General features: G+C 46.0%; 1 protein-coding gene across 2 annotated transcripts in view; it reads right to left on the reverse strand.

The window, feature by feature from the left end:
* Positions 1-20,148, reverse strand: part of MOV10 (Mov10 RNA helicase) — a 119,431-nt gene that overhangs the window by 51,809 nt on the left and 47,474 nt on the right. For both annotated transcript variants that reach the window (XM_083172784.1, XM_083172785.1), the window contains exons 7-13: positions 19,037-19,199; positions 13,071-13,225; positions 11,243-11,416; positions 5,893-6,040; positions 5,256-5,417; positions 3,970-4,073; positions 1,672-1,769 (exon numbers count right to left, since the gene is read on the reverse strand). In XM_083172784.1, the coding sequence (XP_083028910.1) occupies positions 1,672-1,769; positions 3,970-4,073; positions 5,256-5,417; positions 5,893-6,040; positions 11,243-11,416; positions 13,071-13,225; positions 19,037-19,199 (1,004 nt within the window). The remainder of the gene's footprint in view (positions 1-1,671; positions 1,770-3,969; positions 4,074-5,255; positions 5,418-5,892; positions 6,041-11,242; positions 11,417-13,070; positions 13,226-19,036; positions 19,200-20,148) is intronic.

Consider the following 20,148-nt stretch of genomic DNA (forward strand, 5'->3'; position numbering starts at 1 on the left):
TACATACGGGTAAGAGTAGTGCAAAGGATCCCCCATCGCGCCGGCTACTTGGCGGAGTCTGCCAGAGCTTCCGTATAGAAGGGGCGGGTACTTCCGCTAAGTGTCCGTTGCTAGGAAATCCCTGGGACAACAAACTTTGGATCCTGTAGCGGCTTCCAGGGGTGAAGGGGGCGGGTGCTTGCCTTGGTACTAACAGTTGCCAAGCAACACATACAGATCAATCTCAGATGCCGTTCCAAGGGGGCTTCCAAATTTGTATCTCGCTAAGATAAGCACTTGCTACACTTGTCCTTTTGTTTGACTGTTTTTTTTATTTATTTTTTACATTGTATTAAATTAATGTCTATAAAAAAAAATATAGATAGCTAGATAGATATATATCTTTTAGACCCCAGTATTCTATTTATTGCTCATAACCCTAGTGTTTATTGGCACATCTAACAGTTCATCCATATTAAATGTAACAATTAGTCGCCGCATCCTCATACACTGTTCACGTTTTTAACCCGAGTAATTTACCACTACTTTTTATTTGAAGATTGGCTGACACCCTCTATAAATATGGGAATATTATATTTGTAGCCCATAGCCACCCCCCCTCCCCCCCAAATACTCACTGTGGCCAGCCCTATTGTGCTCCGGGTCCCCAAGCTAGGGATGGCCATCGAAAGTTTGCGGCTTTGGCCACCACCGCGACACTGAGCAGCAGCAGCAGCCTATAGTATAGCCGGGGAGTGTGCACAGCGTAGCTGGTTTGTATTCCTTAAATGAATATCTAGTTAAATTTTGTTCTGCACATGTGCGCACCTCCTGGCGAGGCAGCCCGTCTGCAGCAATGCGGCGTCCCGCCCTGTTCTACACATGCGCATCTAACTATGGCGGGAACCATCGACTGTCGGTGGTAGAATGTTTTATAGCCATCCATGGTTCCTGCTTTAAAAGCCATCGATGAGCTATGTGTCGATGGCCATCCCTACCCCAAGCATGCAGCAGCTCAGCAGAGGGAGGAGAGATGTATTTGGTGGTCCATGCAGCGTTTGTGGGACAAATCTATGCAAATACCACCTCAAGAGAAAATAAATCCCACAATGGGAAAAACCTAGGGGCGAAGCTAAGCTGGGGAAGAAGCAGCTCCACATATGGCGCCCGACCGGTAAGGGGGTGTGGAGAAATTGATGGCGGGGACACCCACAAATAAAATAAAGGCCAGAAGCTGATAGTATGAGCTAAAGTGAACCAGTGCAGTTAGGAACCACACCCATCAGCTGACTAGGGAACCCCAGGGAGAAGGTCCTGCACCCCACCCCCTGGTGCGCCTTTCCTCCAAGGAACAAAAACAAGATAGAGGCTCTGCTCGAGCTGGGAGGAGTTAGAGGATGGGAGGAGGAGTTAGAGGATGAAGAGATAGTTTTAGTGTTTTGGGGCCTAACCTCCATAGCCTACACTGTAACCCAGAGTAATGGCGCAGCGCCCCTCAGATGGAGAATCGGGGAAAGAAGCGAAAAAACAGCCAGCCATTCTCCTACACTGTAAAATGCCCACCATCACCTTATGGCCATGATCACACCTAGATAAGTCAAACACATGTACATTGACCTTAAATTTCAACAACAAAGGAAATTCTGCTGGTTTTTTTTAGCACATTCATCAGCCATACATGATGAGATTTACCAGCTATAGCCGTTACACATTCTGGCTCGACTGCATGTCCGGACTCATCAATGAATACATGAGAAAAGTGGCCTGGTGGGAAGTTTGCAGACACAAGCCTGGAAAACACAGTTAGACTTTGTCAATTACATGTACAGTACCTAAAAAATTGGTGGCATTCCCAAACTCAAGGAACAATAACAGTACAGGTTTTACAGTTTTTTAGGTTGGGAATGCCAGTGCTACCCATTCATTAGAGCTCATGGGTCAGATGCAGTAAGCTTGATAAAGTGGTGAATGATAAACAAGCAGCCAATAAGCTCCTAGCTGCCAGGTTACAGACTGGGTTTGAAAAGTGAGTTGGCTGCTTGTTTTTCTCTCCACTTTAGCACTTTTTGAAGCTTAGGGGCCAATTCATATCCGTTTGTTTTGGTCCAAATTTGTTCCCATCCCCAACATTTGGGGTTTGCGCATGTTTGATTACGCACATGCGCTAACCCCGGGAGCGAATAGCTTCAGCGAGTTTCATACTTGCTGAGCCATTCACTCTAGAAGGGAGGGCCAGGGGAACGCCTAGCTATTTATGGGCATCCCCATAAAAACGCTGGGCACTTCCCTGAGAATGAAGGTGTGGCGATGCCTGCTCGGGTTGGGCGGCTGACATCACATAACGTCAGTGCCTGCCCCAAAGGGGATTAGGGCAGGCGGCACCTACCTGTTCGCTAGGCTGCGATAACACAGCAGGTCTGAATCATGCCCCTTGTACATCTGGCACATGGACATGTTCAAACATAAGGGAATACCTTCCATTTGTATCTGTATGTACTATATTGTTATATTTTAAGAAAAGAAAAAGCAGCAAAAGCAGACCATGTTCCAGATGTACTGCCGGCATGTGGGACAATAACTTAAGGCAAAACAAGGCATCCCGCACGGCAACGAAACTCAGGTGGCATTACATGTGGCCCCATAACTCAGACACCTATTTACCATCATTTTGATCACAGATTATATAAAAAAGGTAGGTACTTGTTTCCTAGCATGGCGCCCGTTGGGTCCCATCACATAGCTTAACTTAAGGTATGCGATGGGACCCGACAGACCCGATTTCCGGGCTTTAAAGACGTTTTTAACGCACTTCGAAAATCGGTCGAATCGCATGCCTTTATAATGGCATGCGATGCGACGCGACCGACCCGATTTTTACATTGGACCCAATGTAAAAATGGTCCCCGAGACCCGGTTTTACATTGGACCCAATGTTAAATGCCCGCCAGACCCGATTTTTTATTGTAAACCCACCCTCATGGTTAATTATGTGAAATGCCCCCCCCCCCCCCATTGTTAACGCAACTCCACGATCAACCCAAAGCGTGGCGAGCGCAGCGAGCGGCGGCGGTACGCATCCCCCGACATTTTCATACCCCCACTATCCACTTCGGAGTGGAGTTGATTTTATGTAGTGTGGCGAGAGCAGCGAGCCGCCGAGCCCGAAGCGTGGCGAGCGCAGCGAGCCCCGCATAATATTTTTTAAGTAATGCGCGCCCGCTCGCCATGCTTTGGGCTCGGTGGCTCGCCACACTTTATAAAATCACTCCACGCCGACGTGGATAGTGGGGGTATGAAAAGGTCGGAGGACGCGTACTGCCGTCCCTCGCGGGCTCGCTGCGCTCCCCACGCTTCGGGTTGATGTTGATCATGGAGTTAACAATGGGGGGGACATTTCACATAGTAATTACCCACCCTGATGGGTATACAATGAAAAATGGGGTCTGGGGAGCATTTAACATTGGGGCCAATGTAAAATCGGGTCTCAGGGACCATTTAACATTGGTTCCAATGCAAAAGTCGGGTCGATCGCATCACATGCGATTTGGTCGCATGCGATGGACCCGATTTTTGCGACCCGATTTCATACAGTTAAAATCAGTGGCGCCCTGCTAGGAAACAAGTACCAAAAGGTATTTTGTGCATGCATTATTATTTACACTTTGCCATACCGCACTCGGAATAAACAAATCGGGATACCGACGGTCAGTATCCCAACATCGGAATCCTGACTGCCGGTGCAGTCCACCCTTATTGGCTTGGTGACAGGATTCGCTCGCCACAGGTTCTGTTCTCCCTCTATGGAGTTGTGGGCCCCCATAAGGGAGCATAGCCTCTGTCAGTCAGTATCCCGACTGTCGGACATTTAAAGAGTTGGGATTCCGATGTCTGAGTACTGACCTTTGGAATCCCGACTGTCTGCCAGTCATCCGGCGCCCGTTTATACCACACCCTTTGTGATTTAAAAGGAAAAACAAACAAGTGCCTCACCTTCCAGCTGTAACGAGGGTTGTGATGATCACACGATACTGGCTCAACTCATTTTTATTTGGGTATTCATACTCCCCTGTTCTCTTGTTCCAGTTACAGCAAGGCTAAGGAAATATGAAAAAAAAAAAATATATATATATATATATAATACATTGCCACTGCTCAGTGACTGTAAAAACTAGAATGATTACAAAGCCTCTATATCACAAGTACCTCTGATAAAGGAGAGGACTTTCTAACTATATCTTGTTGTAGTTTATATAAACTTGTTCACTATAGCCTATGGGGGTATTCAATCCGGCGTCACGACTGTCAGGCTAGCCCCCTTGTTCTGTCTGGATCATCATTGAGTTTTTAATTGTATGCGTCATTAAACGTACTATTTTATAGATTATTTAGTGTAATGGTATACGATGCGATGGGCGCCGTGCTAGGAAACAAGTGCCAAATAAGGTATACGATGGTATGCGATGTGACGCGATATTGTACAATAAAATATCGCATCGTATGCCATACAATGGCATACGATGCGATGCTATACGATTTTTGATTGTACAAGCACCCTGATGGGTCCTTACAATGTTAAATGGCTCCCTATTATCAACGCCACCCCTAAGTGTGGTGAGCGCCGCGAGTCCGCGAAGGGTGTCGTGTCTTCCGGCCTTTTCATCCCCCCCACTATCCACGTTGATTTCAGATATTGTGGCGAGCGCAGCGAGCCACCGAGCCCGAAGCATGGCGAGCGCAGTGAGCCCCGCGAGGGAACGCGGAATACATGTATAGTAATACGCTTCCGCTCGCCACGCTTCAGGCTCGGTGGCTCGCTGCGCTCACCACAATATCTAAGATCAACTCCACGCCGACGTTGATAGTGGGGGTATGAAAAGGTCAGAGGACGCGTACCGCTGCGCTCGCCACGCTTTGGGTTTGCACATAGGCTTTGTGTTGATAGTGGGGGTGGCGTGGGGGTGCATTTAACATTGTAAGCACCCATCAGGGTGCTTGTACAATTAAAAAACGCATCGCATGCGGCTATATGGCATGCGATGCGATCAGATGCTCCAAGATGGACATTGGGGGCGCCGTGCTAGGAAACATGTATCGATTATTTTTTCTGATTTACTATTAAGAGTGCCCCCCAACAAAAAAGAGTACTTGCTTCTTCTCCCAATTTGTATTATACAGCCTGTGACAGATAGGAAATGATTGTCTGATACTTTCTCCAATGCTTTGTAAATAGATCCCGTAATTACTGCAGTACCTTATAAAGCTTATCTGGAAATTACCTTTATGTCTTCTGGTACAGAACGGTAGTCCCTGCTACTAGCCATTATTCTGTAAATAGCTTTCTTATCATCATACTTCATCAAGCGCTGACAAAGTAGGTCTGACGCACTGTTAGATGGCGCACAGGCTAGTACACACGAATCAGGGATTTTCTTCCATACCTGTAGAACACAGATATTACAGGGATAAAACTCCATAAACTAGGTAAAATACTTCACGATTGACCCAAAAGAACAAAACAAAAACACCCAATTCTCCATAGTCTATCAAATGCACCTGTTGTACATAACAAAAAACTATTGCAAACAAAGCCTTCCATACTTAAAGCTGCCTGCTTTGTAGAGAATTGGAACAGGTCAGGGTATCTGGGCCAGCATGCAGGTCTCACTGCCATGGTCTAACAATTTAAAAGGGTTACCAGTATTTACACTACATGTATAAACCCAACTGTAACAAATGGGCCCATTAATGTTAACAGAGCACTCGATAAACTAGAAGAATAAATTAAAAAACAACAAATTTTACAATTCTCTTTCCCATGCAAGAAATGTCCAGAAACCAATTTTTTTTTTTTTTAATACAAGCTCTTGACTTGTCTACAGGGATAACGTGATTTGATTTTAAGTAAGTTTTTACCTGCTTTATTGCCTCAACTAAAGTAACAGTTTTTCCAGTTCCTGGTGGGCCAAATATGAGGTACGGAGCTGGTCTGGATAGTCCACTTACAATCTGCTTCACAGCGGTGTTCTGCTCTGGGTTAGACTCAAGATTTCGGTCATACAACCTTGACAAGAGAAACACAAATATGTAAAAAAGTAGAAATCCATTATAGTTCACATAGATACATCGTAGTTTGCGCTAGACAGAACAGCAGCAGCTCTATAATACCCCTCTGTTAGTAGAGGTAAGTGTTGCCAAATAAATGAATAAAGCATGCTCTAGATATGCCACCACCAGAATAGTAAGTTATTTTTTTCAGTGGAACACTGTCACACAATTATAATAGTATATTTATTAAAACAATTATATTATACACACACACACACACACACACACACACACACACACACACACACACACACACTGAACTTCCAAAAGCATAAGTGAAGGTATTTATCTGCAGTTTGGAGAGTGTCACCACTAGACTGTGTGCAACTAAATATAGGTTGAGTCTGCCTTATGTGGATATCCCAAAACCAAACTATTTCGAAAAACATAGGTCTCTAGGTCCCTCTCTAACCTTTTTTTTATACTCACTTCATCCCCCAGTGGCCATCAGAATTCATCTTCAGCAGCATCCCTAGTCCCAAGGATGGATTGCATCGGTGACATCACCGGTGCATATGTGCGGAGCATCCTTGGGACCTGGGATGCCGCTGAAGACTAATCCGTTGGTTGCCGTGGACCAGGTGAGTAGGAGATAGATTCCGAAACCCAGAATAATAATATTTTATCCAAAATGCTCGTGGTCCCGGCATTTCGGATAAGGGATACTCAACCTGTACACTTACAACACTAGAAACTTTGGAACAGATCATTTAGAAAAAGCTTACAGTATGTATCAAAGATAAAATGGTACTTATGTAATATCTGGGCTCCCGTTTTTCTTATGAGACCGCGTCCCCTCACAGGGCTCTCTGCGCTCGCCACGCTTCGGGCACGGTGGCTCGCTGCGCACGCCACACTATATAAAAATCAACTCCATGCGTAGTTGGATAGTAGGGGTATGACAAAATGGGGTGCATTTAACATGGGAGCCCAGATAATACATAAAGTACCGATAAAACTTATTATGGAAATAGTCAAATCTATAGAACAGCCATCAAAGGAACTTTAAACTGAAATATTTATATGTTGTATTGGGTAAGTGATGAACGAGTGCCTTAAAATGCCACAATTCTATCCTGCTGATACTTCCCAAAGAGAACCATTCGATCATGATGGAATAAGGCTCCATTTATACAAGAGAAAGAAAAAAAAGGACACGCACTAGGCGGGTCGAGCAGCGCTTGTATCAATGAATGTTACTTAATGGTTTAGAACAATGTAACAAATTTTACTGTTTTAAAATACATACAAGGTACAATATTACATGAAATGTAAAGGTAAAAAACAATAATAGGTACTTGTTTCCTAGAACGGCCACAATCGTGAGTGATCGTGGCTCTTAATTAAGGGACACGATCCTCACGATGTGGCCGATTTTTTACAATTTTTTCACTTTGATTGACAGAAATCGGGTCAATCGGTCGGTCGCGACCAATTAAAATCGGCCGCGATGCGACCGACCGATTGACCCGATTTTTCCATAGACTTCAATGTTAAAAAAACTTTTAACATTGAAATCGGGAGGATCGCGTCGGTCTTGTGCCATTATAATGGCACAAGATGAGATGGACTTGATTAAGTCCATCTCACATAGGGTAAAATGATAAAAAAGGTGAAATGGCCCAATATGACCCATTTCACATTTTTTATGTGCCCGCCATGACCCCACGATAGACGTGAACCCGAAGCGTGGCGAGCGCAGCGAGCCCGCGAGGGGCGGCAGTGCGCGTCCTCCGACCTTTTCATTCCCCTACTATCCACTAGGGCGTGGAGTGAGAATAGAATAGTGTGGCGAGCGCAGCGAGCCACCGAGCCCGAAGCGTGGCGAGCGCAGCGAGCCCCGCGAGGGGACGCGTATACCTGTGAAGTTAGACGCGTCCCCTCGCCACGCTTCGGGCTCGGTGGCTCGCTGCGCTCGCCACACTATTCTATTCTCACTCCACGCCCTAGTGGATAGTAGGGGAATGAAAAGGTCGGAGGACGCGCACCGCCGCCCCTCGTGGGCTCGCTGCGCTCGCCACGCTTCGGGTTGACGTCTATCGTGGGGTCTAGCACACTTAGTAACATTTGGGGGGGCAATTGAAACAAATCTGGTGAAAAAAAAAAAAAAAAATCGGGTGAAAAATCGGTCGGATCGGTCGCATCGTATGCGACCAAATCGCATGCGATGCGATCGATCCGATTTTTTATCTTACGACCACAACGATCTAAATCGTTGTGGCCGTTCTAGGAAACAAGTACCCAATAATGTATAATGGTATAATAAATAGGTGGGGAATAAAAGTAAATTGGAATGAATAAAATAAATGTAACCCCGCCTCAATGGACACGTCTGAATGCAATTTGTGATCACTTTTTTGGGGGACAGGTAAGTGCACGTTACCAACAGAAGATTTTGGATCCTTGTGGAATAGAAGAAGCTGGAGGGTCCTCACGATGTATACGGATGTGTGGATTGCCGCTGGAGGAGAAGTGGCTCGCTAGATGTATTTCAGTCCTCTAATTGAAGGTGTGAGAATAGATGTTGATTGACTCAATCACCGGAGGAATGTCTGAAGCGATGCACCCAATAAAAGTTCCAGCAGTATAATGAGAAGTGGCTTCCGTGCCCAATATCGGTCCTCACTGGTATGGATGGTATTTACCAGGGGTTGTAGAGCACGGTGTCCGCCATGGAATAGTGTCCAGATGGAAAAAAAACGTGGAATGGTGTCCACAGTGGGAGGAAACGTCACAGCAATGTCCAGAGGCAGGGGGGGAGATCACTTAATGCGTTTCACTGCGTCCTGCAGCTTTATCAAATAAATGATTGATAAAGCTGCAGGACGCAGTGAAACGCGTTAGGTGATCTGCCCCCCTGCCTCTGGACATTGCTGTGACGTTTCCTCCCACTGTGGACACCATTCCACGTTTTTTTTCCATCTGGACACTATTCTATGGCAGACACCGTGCTCTACAACCCCTGGTAAATACCATCCATACCAGTGAGGACCGATATTTTGCACGGAAGCCACTTCTCATTATACTGCTGGAACTTTTATTGGGTGCATCGCTTCAGACATTCCTCCGGTGATTGAGTCAATCAACATCTATTCTCACACCTTCAATTAGAGGACTGAAATACATCTAGCGAGCCACTTCTCATCCAGCGGCAATCCACACATCCGCATACATCGTGAGGACCCTCCAGCTTCTTCTATTCCACAAGGATCCAAAATCTTCTGTTGGTAACGTGCACTTACCTGTCCCCCAAAAAAGTGATCACAAATTGCATTCAGACGTGTCCATTGAGGTGGGGTTACATTTATTTTATTCATTCCAATTTACTTTTATTCCCCACCTATTTATTATACATTATTGTTTTTTACCTTTACATTTCATGTAATATTGTACCTTGCATGTATTTTAAAACAGTAAAATTTGTTACATTGTTCTAAACCATTGAGTAACATTCATTGATACAAGCGCTGCTCACCCGCCTAGTGCGTGTCCTTTTTTTTCTCTCTCTTGAGTGGGGAGTGACTGCCCCCACATTTTAGCAGCTGCTTTTACTGTAGATTCAGCTCATTGCTAAGCGCCTGATTATTCCTAATGAATATCTTCTTTCTTTTTACATTTATACAAGAGATCAATATTTATGTAAGTGTCATTTTACAGGAAAGTGGTTGAAAGGACTACAGTATCTAGGTAGACAGTCAATAGGTTGAAGGCAAAGGTTTGAAAATCTGCGCTACCACTCGGATGCAGCAGGTTAACCCTGTAGTTTTTAATAATTTTTTTATATGTTCCTTGTTGAAAGGTTTGTGTGTGAATAAAATTTACATTTTGCGCTATGAGCCTTGTTCCCCACACACTTGTATATTTGAGGGACAAGCAGGGGGAGTCTTAAGGCGTGTATCATTGAATTGTTGGAAGTGACCCCCATTCTATGCGTCAACCCTTGGCCTGGTGATAGGCCAGAATACAGTACGGGCACATCCTTCTAGAGCAGGCATGTCCAACGTTGGCCCTCCAGATGTTGTGAAACTACACATCCCATCATGCTTTGCAATAGTTTTGCTATTAGAGAATGCTAAAACTATTGCAAAGCATGCTGGGATGTGTAGTTTCACAACATCTGGAGGGCCAACGTTGGACATGCCTGTTCTAGAGAGACTGATTTAATAGTTTGAACTGTATTGGGAAATCTACACCATGAAGTATTTTTGTTTGTTTTATCTTTGAGGTGATACGCTGTAGACTGAATATTTTGAAGAAAAGGACATTCCTATAAGGAAACACTATTTCCTAATTTAGGAACCCAATAGGAAGCGCGGTCCCCCCCCCCCCCCCTTTTTTTTCTTGTCTAGTCAATAGGTTGACACCAAAAAGATCAGTTTGGTGTCAACCTATTGACTGTAATAAGTTGACACTGCTAGAAAAAGGTTGACACACGTAAAAAGGTTGATATGACAATGGTCGACATAAGTTTTTCACAATTTCTCTCATTTTATAAAAGGGCTTTTCCATACTATACAATCCGTGTGGACTACAATTGGGAATAGCAAAGTCTACCGAGCAAAGTGCCAGTGGAGTAAGGCACCAGGCCTGAAGCAAGGGCACGTACTAAACTAATTGGGGGTCTATGTCGACACACACACACACACACCTGTGAAAAAAACTTAATTTCAACCATGTTGCTCTTATATCCGTGTCGGCCTACTGCAGGTCAACATTGTATTGACTTAACAACTGTCTACCTAGACACTGTAGACTATTCAATCTATGCCCCTATTAACAAAGGTTTTTTTCCCTATTTATATGCTTTTCGCTTGAGTCATCGGGCAGGAGTGCTACTTATTAGATTGGAGGAGATTTTGCTTTGGAGGGCAATGGCTTTCTGGATTTCAGCGAATGCAACTCAATTAAGTCTGCAGCTACTGTTCTATAGTGTGTTCATTGATTTCTAAACTATAATTGCCTTGGTGTTAAAGTGAACTGCATTTCATATATATATATAAAAAACACACACAAACACACACACACACACACACTTTTTGGAAGAGAATTATTGTACAATTAAAAGTTCCAAAAATAAGGAGACGTTAAAATCCCTATGCATACAGAAATGCACACATCACTGTTCCACAGCTCCGAGGAGGTCATGCACCAATGTTACCTTAGTCTGTCCGTATTTTCAATGCACTTGTCGTCTGAACGTGTTGGAAACAGAAAATGTTTCAAGTTCTTCTCTTTCGCTAGATTAACAGCTCTGTGGTGAATCTTCATTGGCAAGCGGTTAAAGGTAAATGTGACATCAAACTTCAACCCATCTATAAATTTGTGCAGAAGTCTGATGCAGAAAGAGATTGGAAACAGTTTTTTTTTTTAAATAGTTATTGAATATGGTACTCTTTACCTAGAACGGCGCCCACGATTTTGATCGTGGGCATCGTTAGTAAAAAATCGCGGGCATCGCATGCACTAAAAAAAAAATCGGGTGCGATGCGACCGACGTGATGCCCGCGATTTCCCATAGGGAACAATGTTAAATGTCTCAATTGACCCGATTTTCCTGTTCAATGCCTCAATTGACCCGATTTTTCCATAGGAAACAATGTTAAATGGCCCACAGAGGCCAAATAGGCACCCTGAAGTGTGAAATGGCCCCCACAATTGTAAACGCCACCCCACGATCAACGTGAAGCCGAAGCGTGGCGAGCCCGCGAGGGGCGGCGGTACGCGTCCTACGACCTTTTCATACCCCCACTCGGCGTGGAGTTGAGAATAGAAAGTGTGGCGAGCGCAGTGAGCCACCGAGCCCGAAGCGTGGCGAGCCCCGCGAGGGGACGCGGACAGCTGTGAAGCCCGCGAGGGGATGCGTATACCTGTGAAGGTATCCACGTCCCCTCACGGGGCTCGCCACGCTTCGGGCTTGGTGCCTCGCTGCGCTCGCCACACTTTCTATTCTCAACTCCACGCCGACGTGGATAGTGGGGGTATGAAAAGGTCATAGGACGCGTACCGCCGCGCTCGCCACGCTTCGGGTTCACGTTGATCGTGGGGTGGCGTTAACAATTGGGGTGGCCATTTCACACTTCAGGGTGCCTATTTGGCCTCTGTGGCCCATTTAACATTGTTTCCTATGGAAAAAATCAGGTCAATTGAGGCATTGAACAGGAAAATCGGGTCAATTGAGACATTTAACATTGTTCCCTATGGGAAATCGCGGGCATCGCGTCAGTCGCATCGCACCCGATTTTTTAGTGCATGCAATGCCTGCGATGGCCGCCCTTCTAGGTAAAGAGTACCTTGAATATAAATTGATCAGAATGTAAAAAAAGAAGGAAAAGGAAAAACACAGGTGCAGATTAAATTAAGATATCTTCCAATTACAGTAGTCAGATCATGATAGATAAAAGTTATATGGAAGCAGCCTGAAATGAAACCCGGTAGTTTCTGAGCGAATAGAATTTCCCTTTTTAACCTCAGAAGAACTAATAAATTAGGATTTGATCACATGAGAACTTTGAATGCAAACACTTTCCGGATTTAGAGGATTATACACCAGTTTCTGGTTCTGAAGGGGTGAGAGCCACCAAATTCCCTGTAAGTGCACCCATCCACTAGTGAGACTTGGGCCCTTTTCATCCGATTCCTTGGCACAATGCCTTGGTATCAAATGAAAAGGGCCCAAATCACACGTTTTTAACCTCTGATGTGCAAAGGATTAGAGACGGTGATCGTCACTGCTGCACCAAAGATCCATCGGATCCCGCAGCCAGGAAAAAGGATCGCATAGGATACATCCTGCCGCGCAGGGATTGCCGGTTGAGTTGGTGGGGTATTGCATGTGAGGTACAATATGTAATGCCTCGCTGTAGTGGAGTGTTGTCATAACAGTGGCAGTGTTGTCATAAAGCTGATAAAAGTAATACCTGGACAAATATTTACATAAAAAAATATTAATCCCATTTCTTAATGACTGCATGGATAAATATCCTTACTTTTGAGAAAATCCGAGTCTGACTCTTTCCAGTTCCACGCCATGCACATAACCCTTGTAGCTGATTGTTTCACGAGCCCGAGATTCATCAGATAGCGTCACAAAAAGGTGATCGCCCCTTAACACCGAGGGCCTGTTTTCAGCTACACCAGGGACCTATAGAGATCATTAAAAAGAAAGCCTGTCTTGACTATTGAATTCTGTACAAATGCACAGTTATAGAATGAGTGGATATGTATATGCATGAGGAAAAAGTAGAAATGATACTTTAATACTTCTGATATATACATGAACAATGCGAGGTGATAGCACATTCATTGTATTTCCATGGGGCAAGTCGTCAGTAATACGCCTTTCCGACATATGCAAAAAGACCAGTTTTTTTCACATGAACGCACATCAACCCGGGAATAGCGTATGACTGAAAGGGTCTACCCAAGATTCAACTCATGGATCCCAAGCACCTGCCATCAACCTGGGTCTCTAAAATCTTGGTTAGTATGTCTCTGAAAGGGGTATAAGCAATCAGCTTATGCTAAAATGTTTTCCACACAGAAACACTGCCACTTAATGAGAGTTTAGCAGTTTAAGAATTGTAATGATTTAGCAATAGTAGCATTGTATTTCCACAAGTGTACAGTATGCATCGCTAAGTATTTCATATATCATAGCTTAAAATAGGATTTATGGTCTTACCTTGATAAATCCCTTTCTTTGAGTCCATAGGGGGCACAGGAGTTTACGCTGGGTATGAGAGGTGAGGTAGCAGAGCGTGCACCAAAGGGTTACAAAAATGTACCCAGCATGCTCCCTGCCTCCCTTCTCCCTCATAACCCGCCCCCCGACCCTGGGTCACCAGTTTCGTTAGCAAGCCCAAGGTAGGAGCAGAGCCAGAGAAGAAGGAAGAGCAAACGCACACCCACATAGCATACAGGCCCTAAAGCCATGGAACTTTCCAACATAGGAAGCCCCGCTACCAGGTGCGTCTGGGAGGGCGTCCTGTGCCCCCATGGACTCAAAGAAAGGGATTTATCAAGGTAAGACCATAAATCCTATTTTCTTTTTAGTCCACTAGGGGGCACAGGAGTTCACGCTGGGACGTCCTAAAGCTGTCCCCTCACGGGTGGGGGACGCTCCTGGACTGCGGAAAGCACATGTCTACCAAACTGTGCATTAGCCGATGCAAAGGAATCAAATGCATAAAACTTGATAAAGGTCTGGGAAGAGGACCAAGTAGCCGCCTTACAGAGCTGTTCAGCCGTGCCTCAATTAGCGGCCCAGGATGTACCCACAGACCTGGTAGAATGTGCAGCAATCCCCTCCGGGGAAGTAATCAGTGCGGAAAGATACGCTTGGCGAACCACTGATCTGAGGCATCTCGCCAAGGACTGTTTGGAAGCGGGCCAGCCCCTCTTATTGGCCCCATAAAGCACAAACAGTGAACCCGACTTACAAGTTGACTTAGTCCTGCGAAGATAAATCTGCAACGCACGGACTACATCAAGAGAAGCTTCAGCTTCAGAAGAACCTGGAAAAGAAGGCACCACTATTTCCTGGTTAAGGTGAAACTCAGACACCACCTTTGGAAGAAAATCCAGTTTGGTACAAAGAACCGCCCTGTCCGGGTGAAATACCAGAAAAGACGGTTTCCATGATAATGCACTCATGTCAGACCCCCTTCGTGCTGAGGAAATAGCCAACAAGAAGCCACCTTCCAGGATAGCCATTTCAGATCCACCTCCTCCAGAGGCTCGAAAGGAGACGATTGAAGTGCCCGGAAAACCTCTAAAGAGGGACACCTCAACAGCCAGCCCGTCAAAGCCAGGCGACTCCCGGGTGTCGGAATGGCCCCTGTGAAATTAGGTCTGGATGCAGAGGTAGACTCAGAGGAGAGGCTACCAACAGGTTCCATAGATCCGCGTACCAACCTAGACGGGGCAAATCTGGGGCCACTAGGATCATCATTCCTCCCTCCTTCCTGAACTTCCACAGAAGGCGAAGTAGGAGTTGAAACAGGGGGAATGCGTACACTATCTTGCCGACTTAGAAAGTCTGCCTCAAAATTGAGAACCCCTGGGATGAAGACTGCAGAGATTGCAGAAATCTGCTTCTCCGCCCACCTGAATATCTTGGAGACTTCTTTTATCGCTCCTTTGCTGCATGTCCCGCCCTGCCTGTTGATAAAGGCCACAGGCGTGGTGCTGTCGGACCGGATCTTTACAGGGCACCCTCGGATGAGGGACCCCAACCTCTGAAGAGCCAGAAGGATTTCTCTCAATTCCAGGAGATTGATCGGAAGGCAACTCTCCTGAGCCGTCCAGCGACCCTGAAAAGATTGAGAATTGCAAACCGCTCCCCAGCCCCGTAGGCTGGCATCCGTGGTAAGCAAGACTCAGGTTGGAATCCAAAACGGGCGGCCCTGAGACAAGTTGTCTGTCTTTAACCACCATGTGAGAGACAGGCGAACCTTCGGGGGCAGTGTGATCAATTGACTCCTTAGACGAGTATGATCTCCTGTCCACTGGCTGAGAGTGTAAAGCCGAAGTGGGCGCGAGTGAAACTGTGTATACTCTACCATGTCGAAGACACCACCATACACTTGTGTACTGAGACCCTTCTGTGACCTATAAGGGAATGAATCTTCCTCTGAAGGGAGTGGATCTTATCCTCTGGAAGATATACTCTCTACAACCGAGTGCCCAGCCGAGCTCCCAAGTGAAGTGTCCTTTGGGAAGGAGTAAGAAACGATTTCTTCCAGCTTATCCTCCAACCGTGAGATAACAGAAGTGTAATCACGACCTGCAAATGACTCCGTAGTAGGTCTGGGGACTTTGCCAAAATCAGTGGGCCGTCCAGGTATGGAATCATCCGAACCCCCAGCCGGTGCAGGTGTGCAGCCCTGACCACCATCACCTTGGTGAACACCCTGGGAGCCGTAGATAGACCAAAAGGTAGCGCCCTGAACTGGAAGTGTTCGACCCGAAGGGCGAACCTCAAAGTGCTGATGTTCCTGTCGGATGGGGATGTGAAGTATATCTAGCGAGGCCATGAAGTCCCCTGGCTCCAGTGAGAGAATGATCAAACGCAGGGACTCCATACGAAACTTCGGCACTCGCAGAAAAATAGTGAGCGACTTCAGATTCAGGATAGGACGGTGAGAACCATCCAGCTTGTGAATCAAGAATAGGGTGGAGAAGAACCCCTGACCCCTCTGCTCCTGAGGAACTGGAACAATGACATTCGAGTCCAAAAGAGAGCAGATGGAAAGCTGTAGCACTTGTCGTTTCGCTGGGTCCTTTGGAAGACCCGTGCAAAAATAACACTGAGGAGGGGGGAACCGGAATGTCAGGGCATAGCCCCTGGAGACCACCTCCCTGACCTGTTTAGCCACTGGACGTCTGGTAGCCCAGGGCTGCTTGGTGCAGGGCTTGGCTCCCTTAGTGGATGAGGAAAATCTAGAGGAAGGACTAGTGCCGTCGGACAAACCTCTCTCCACCTTGCCCGCCCACTCAGACACTGCCTTGGCCACCCATGACGCGGCAAGCGTGGTACACCTAATGGCCCCTGCCTGTGAAAAAGCAGTCCTGAGGAAATTCTCAGAGGGGTCCTTCAAAGATGAAGAATCCGAAATGGGCAGTACTGAAGCGCAAGCTAATCGCGCAACATGATCATCCGCCAGGGGAGGATTTTCCCACTTAGCCCTCTCTGTGGGAGGAACAGGTTAAAAAGTAGTAAGTCGCTTGGAAAGCTGGAACCTTCTAAACGGTTGAGACCACGCAGTCTCCAATAAATCCTCCATGAGGGCCGAAGGCGGGAGCTGGGCCGATACTTTCTTAAGACGCTTAAAAAGCAGGTCTTTACTTTTAGGGGCAGGAGCCTCATCCTCCCTCTGGAGGACTGCCTTAACCTCCTGCATCAGAGACTCTACCTCCGCTGAGGACAAAGTGTCATCGGCCCCTGCGGATTCCGCCACTGAAGAGTAAGAACTCCCCTCTGAGCTGGAATCCGAATCGGAACGCGGAGAACCCGCATCGGGAATCTGCTGCCTACACTGCCTCCTGGAATCCCTGCCCGCCCGAGTAGCCGTCAACCCCTGCACAGATTGTGCAAAGGATTGCCACCAAGGGGGCTCTACATAAGCAGGAGCTGCCCCAACACTGGTGCTGGCCACTGCCACAGGGGGCATGGGCACAGGGGGCAGGGGCGCAGGAGGTAAGGAGTTGACAAACGGTCAATATGTCAATACCTGAGTCAAGGTCGAAGCCCAGGCCGGTTCCTGCTGTGAAGGCGGCAGAAGATCTGCTTCAAGGGCCAAACACCTGGAACAGATATCCTCCTCCTGCCGTGAGAGTATGTCCACATATACCCTACAGGTACGCTGCATCGGAGATGGAGTCTCCTTGCCAGGTTTCGCCTTAGGCATACTGTCCATGATAAAAGACAAAAAACACCAGCAGTTACAACACTGACACCCAAGTAACGCACTTGCAGCCTTACCCCCAAAGCTTTAGCAAAGCCATTTGGTATGGGCAGATAAACTCAACAATTCAGCAAGCTGAAAAGGAGACACCGTATATGCAAAGCCAATACTATGAATGGTGACCGTGTTTCAAACTTTCATCTCTTCCAATGATATTGGAAGGAAGACATCAGCAGAGCTCAACAATCCAGCCAGCAGCAGGAGAGGAGAAATACTACACACACACCAGGCTTCCAGGAGCAGGGTGTGGGGGAGAATCCCAGCAGCCTCCGTCTCTAAACCCAGCAAGTGCCAGAATGGCTGCTGATTAGGACCTTAACGAGGAGCTGGGACACCTGGGGCAATCAGAGAGCAAGCCTCAGCACTTCCCCAGGGGTGGGGGAGGGACTAACCTACAGCACCTGGTGTTCCTCCATGGCTGTTCTAACAGCCGCGATAATGGTGCTGCTCCTTACCTGCCCGGGGACAGAGTGCAGCATGTGGGAGCCTCCGAGAGAGGGTCCCGCGACTGAAGTCCCCAGCCCAGTCGCCAGCGCTGCCGCCGCCGAGTGATGGAGCTGCGCTGCCGGTGATTCCCTCCTTGGCACCAAAGAAAAAACTGGTGACCCAGGGTCGGGGGGCGGGTTATGAGGGAGAAGGGAGGCAGGGAGCATGCTGGGTACATTTTTGTAACCCTTTGGTGCACGCTCTGCTACCTCACCTCTCATACCCAGCGTGAACTCCTGTGCCCCCTAGTAGACGAAAAAGAAAACAGCCCATTTTACAAATTGGGAGGAGAGATTGGGGGCAATTGGATCTACACAATCTTTCATGGATCATAAAAATGTACAGTATACCATAAAAAGCTTATGGTCAATGCCAGGTTACAGGGCCCAAAGAGTTTAGCCCAGTTTATTGGCTTTGTTTCCAAGTTACACTTTCTTTTCATATGGTCTTATTAATGTTTGACGATTACCAGTGTATTGTTACCAATTTAAATTCATCATTTGATCACAGCACACATTTTTTAATAAAATCATCCCACAAGAAAAGGAAGGTTTTGGTATATGAGGGTTTACCCAGCATTGTTGCCTATAGCAAAACACATTTATTTATTACCAGATATTTATATAGCGCATACATATTCCGCAGCGATTTACAGAGACTGTTGGAACACTCACATCAGTCCCTGACTCAGTGGAACTTACAAGATATATTCCCTACCGCATGTACACATTTATTTTGGGGTTATATATTTTTTTGTTGGGAGCCAATTAAGCTACTAGCGTAATTTTGGAATGTTAGATGAAACTAGAGTACTGGGAGAATATACAAACTCCGCACAGTTAGGCCCATGGTGGGAATCAAACTCAGGACCTCAGTGCTACGAGGTAGTAATGCCGACTATTACACTGCCCATGCTGCATGTAAAAGGGCACTTGGGTAGCTTGTATTACACTATATGCCATTTTACCATAACGGTTTTCTAAGAGCCGTTGCACGCTTACCTCAAGGACTAGGAGACGTCGGTCTCTTTCATCCTTCCTCATTTGCTGTTCGGTCTGATCATATCTCCTGATGTCAAGCTCCATTTGTAGCTCTTCAAGGTGCAGCAACAAGTGGAATTTTTCATTATAGTTGCTGAAGTCTAGAGATGTGGACATCAGTTTCCTGAGACAGAAGAACAACTATCAGTACGGCAAAGCACCAACTTCCAATGAGGACTAGGTAAAATAAAATTAATATTCTCTTATGAGATTGCTACTTATTAAGCAATTTGATCACCATCATTTTATTTTTAATTACTTTGTAACACTCAAATATACCGACAAACGCTGAAATTGCAAGGCAACACAAACTTGTAAAAAATTAATGACAATTTACTAAAAAGCTTTATTACAGGTATTTGCAAATGCAAACTAACAAAAAACATAACATTGATTGGGTTACACTTAAACAATAATTCTAGATCAAATCAAAATGGAAACTATCAAGGACAGTGATCAGCCATTAAACCTCACTCATATGCTGCTTTCCCATTGCCTAAACGGGTAATGCCCCGGTATTTGTAAAAGGGTCTTTAAACGCCATAAAGACCCTTTCCCACTGCAGCTCTTAAACGGTAAATTGCTGTTTAAATACCCTTTTGTCACATTTACATTGTACCCATTCAAACCACAAAGCAACCCGTTTAAACCCATAGTAAACATGGGCTATCATATTTCGGTACTTGTTTCCTAGCACGGCGCCTGTCGTGGGTCATCGCATACCTCAAGTTAAGGTATGCGATGGACGCGACCGACGCAATTTTTTGGCTATTTTTAGCCTTTTTCCCGACAATTAAAAAATCGCGTCCATCGCATGCTTTAACTTAAAGGTATGCGATGCGACCGACGCGATTTAACATTGAATGCATTGTATTCAATGTTAAATTCCTATGTAAAATCGGGTCCATTGTATGCCATTATAATGGCATACAATAAAACTGATGCGATGGACCCGATTTTACGTAGGGAACAATGTAAAATGGCCCAATGGACCCGATTTTTGATTGTATCCCCACCCTGATGGGTAATTTGTATGTGAAATGCCCCCCATTGTTAATGCCACCCCACGATGA

The sequence above is a fragment of the Crinia signifera genome, chromosome 2 (assembly GCF_055691185.1).
Source record: "Crinia signifera chromosome 2, ASM5569118v1, whole genome shotgun sequence".
In the NCBI taxonomy this organism is placed as follows: Eukaryota; Metazoa; Chordata; class Amphibia; order Anura; family Myobatrachidae; genus Crinia; species Crinia signifera.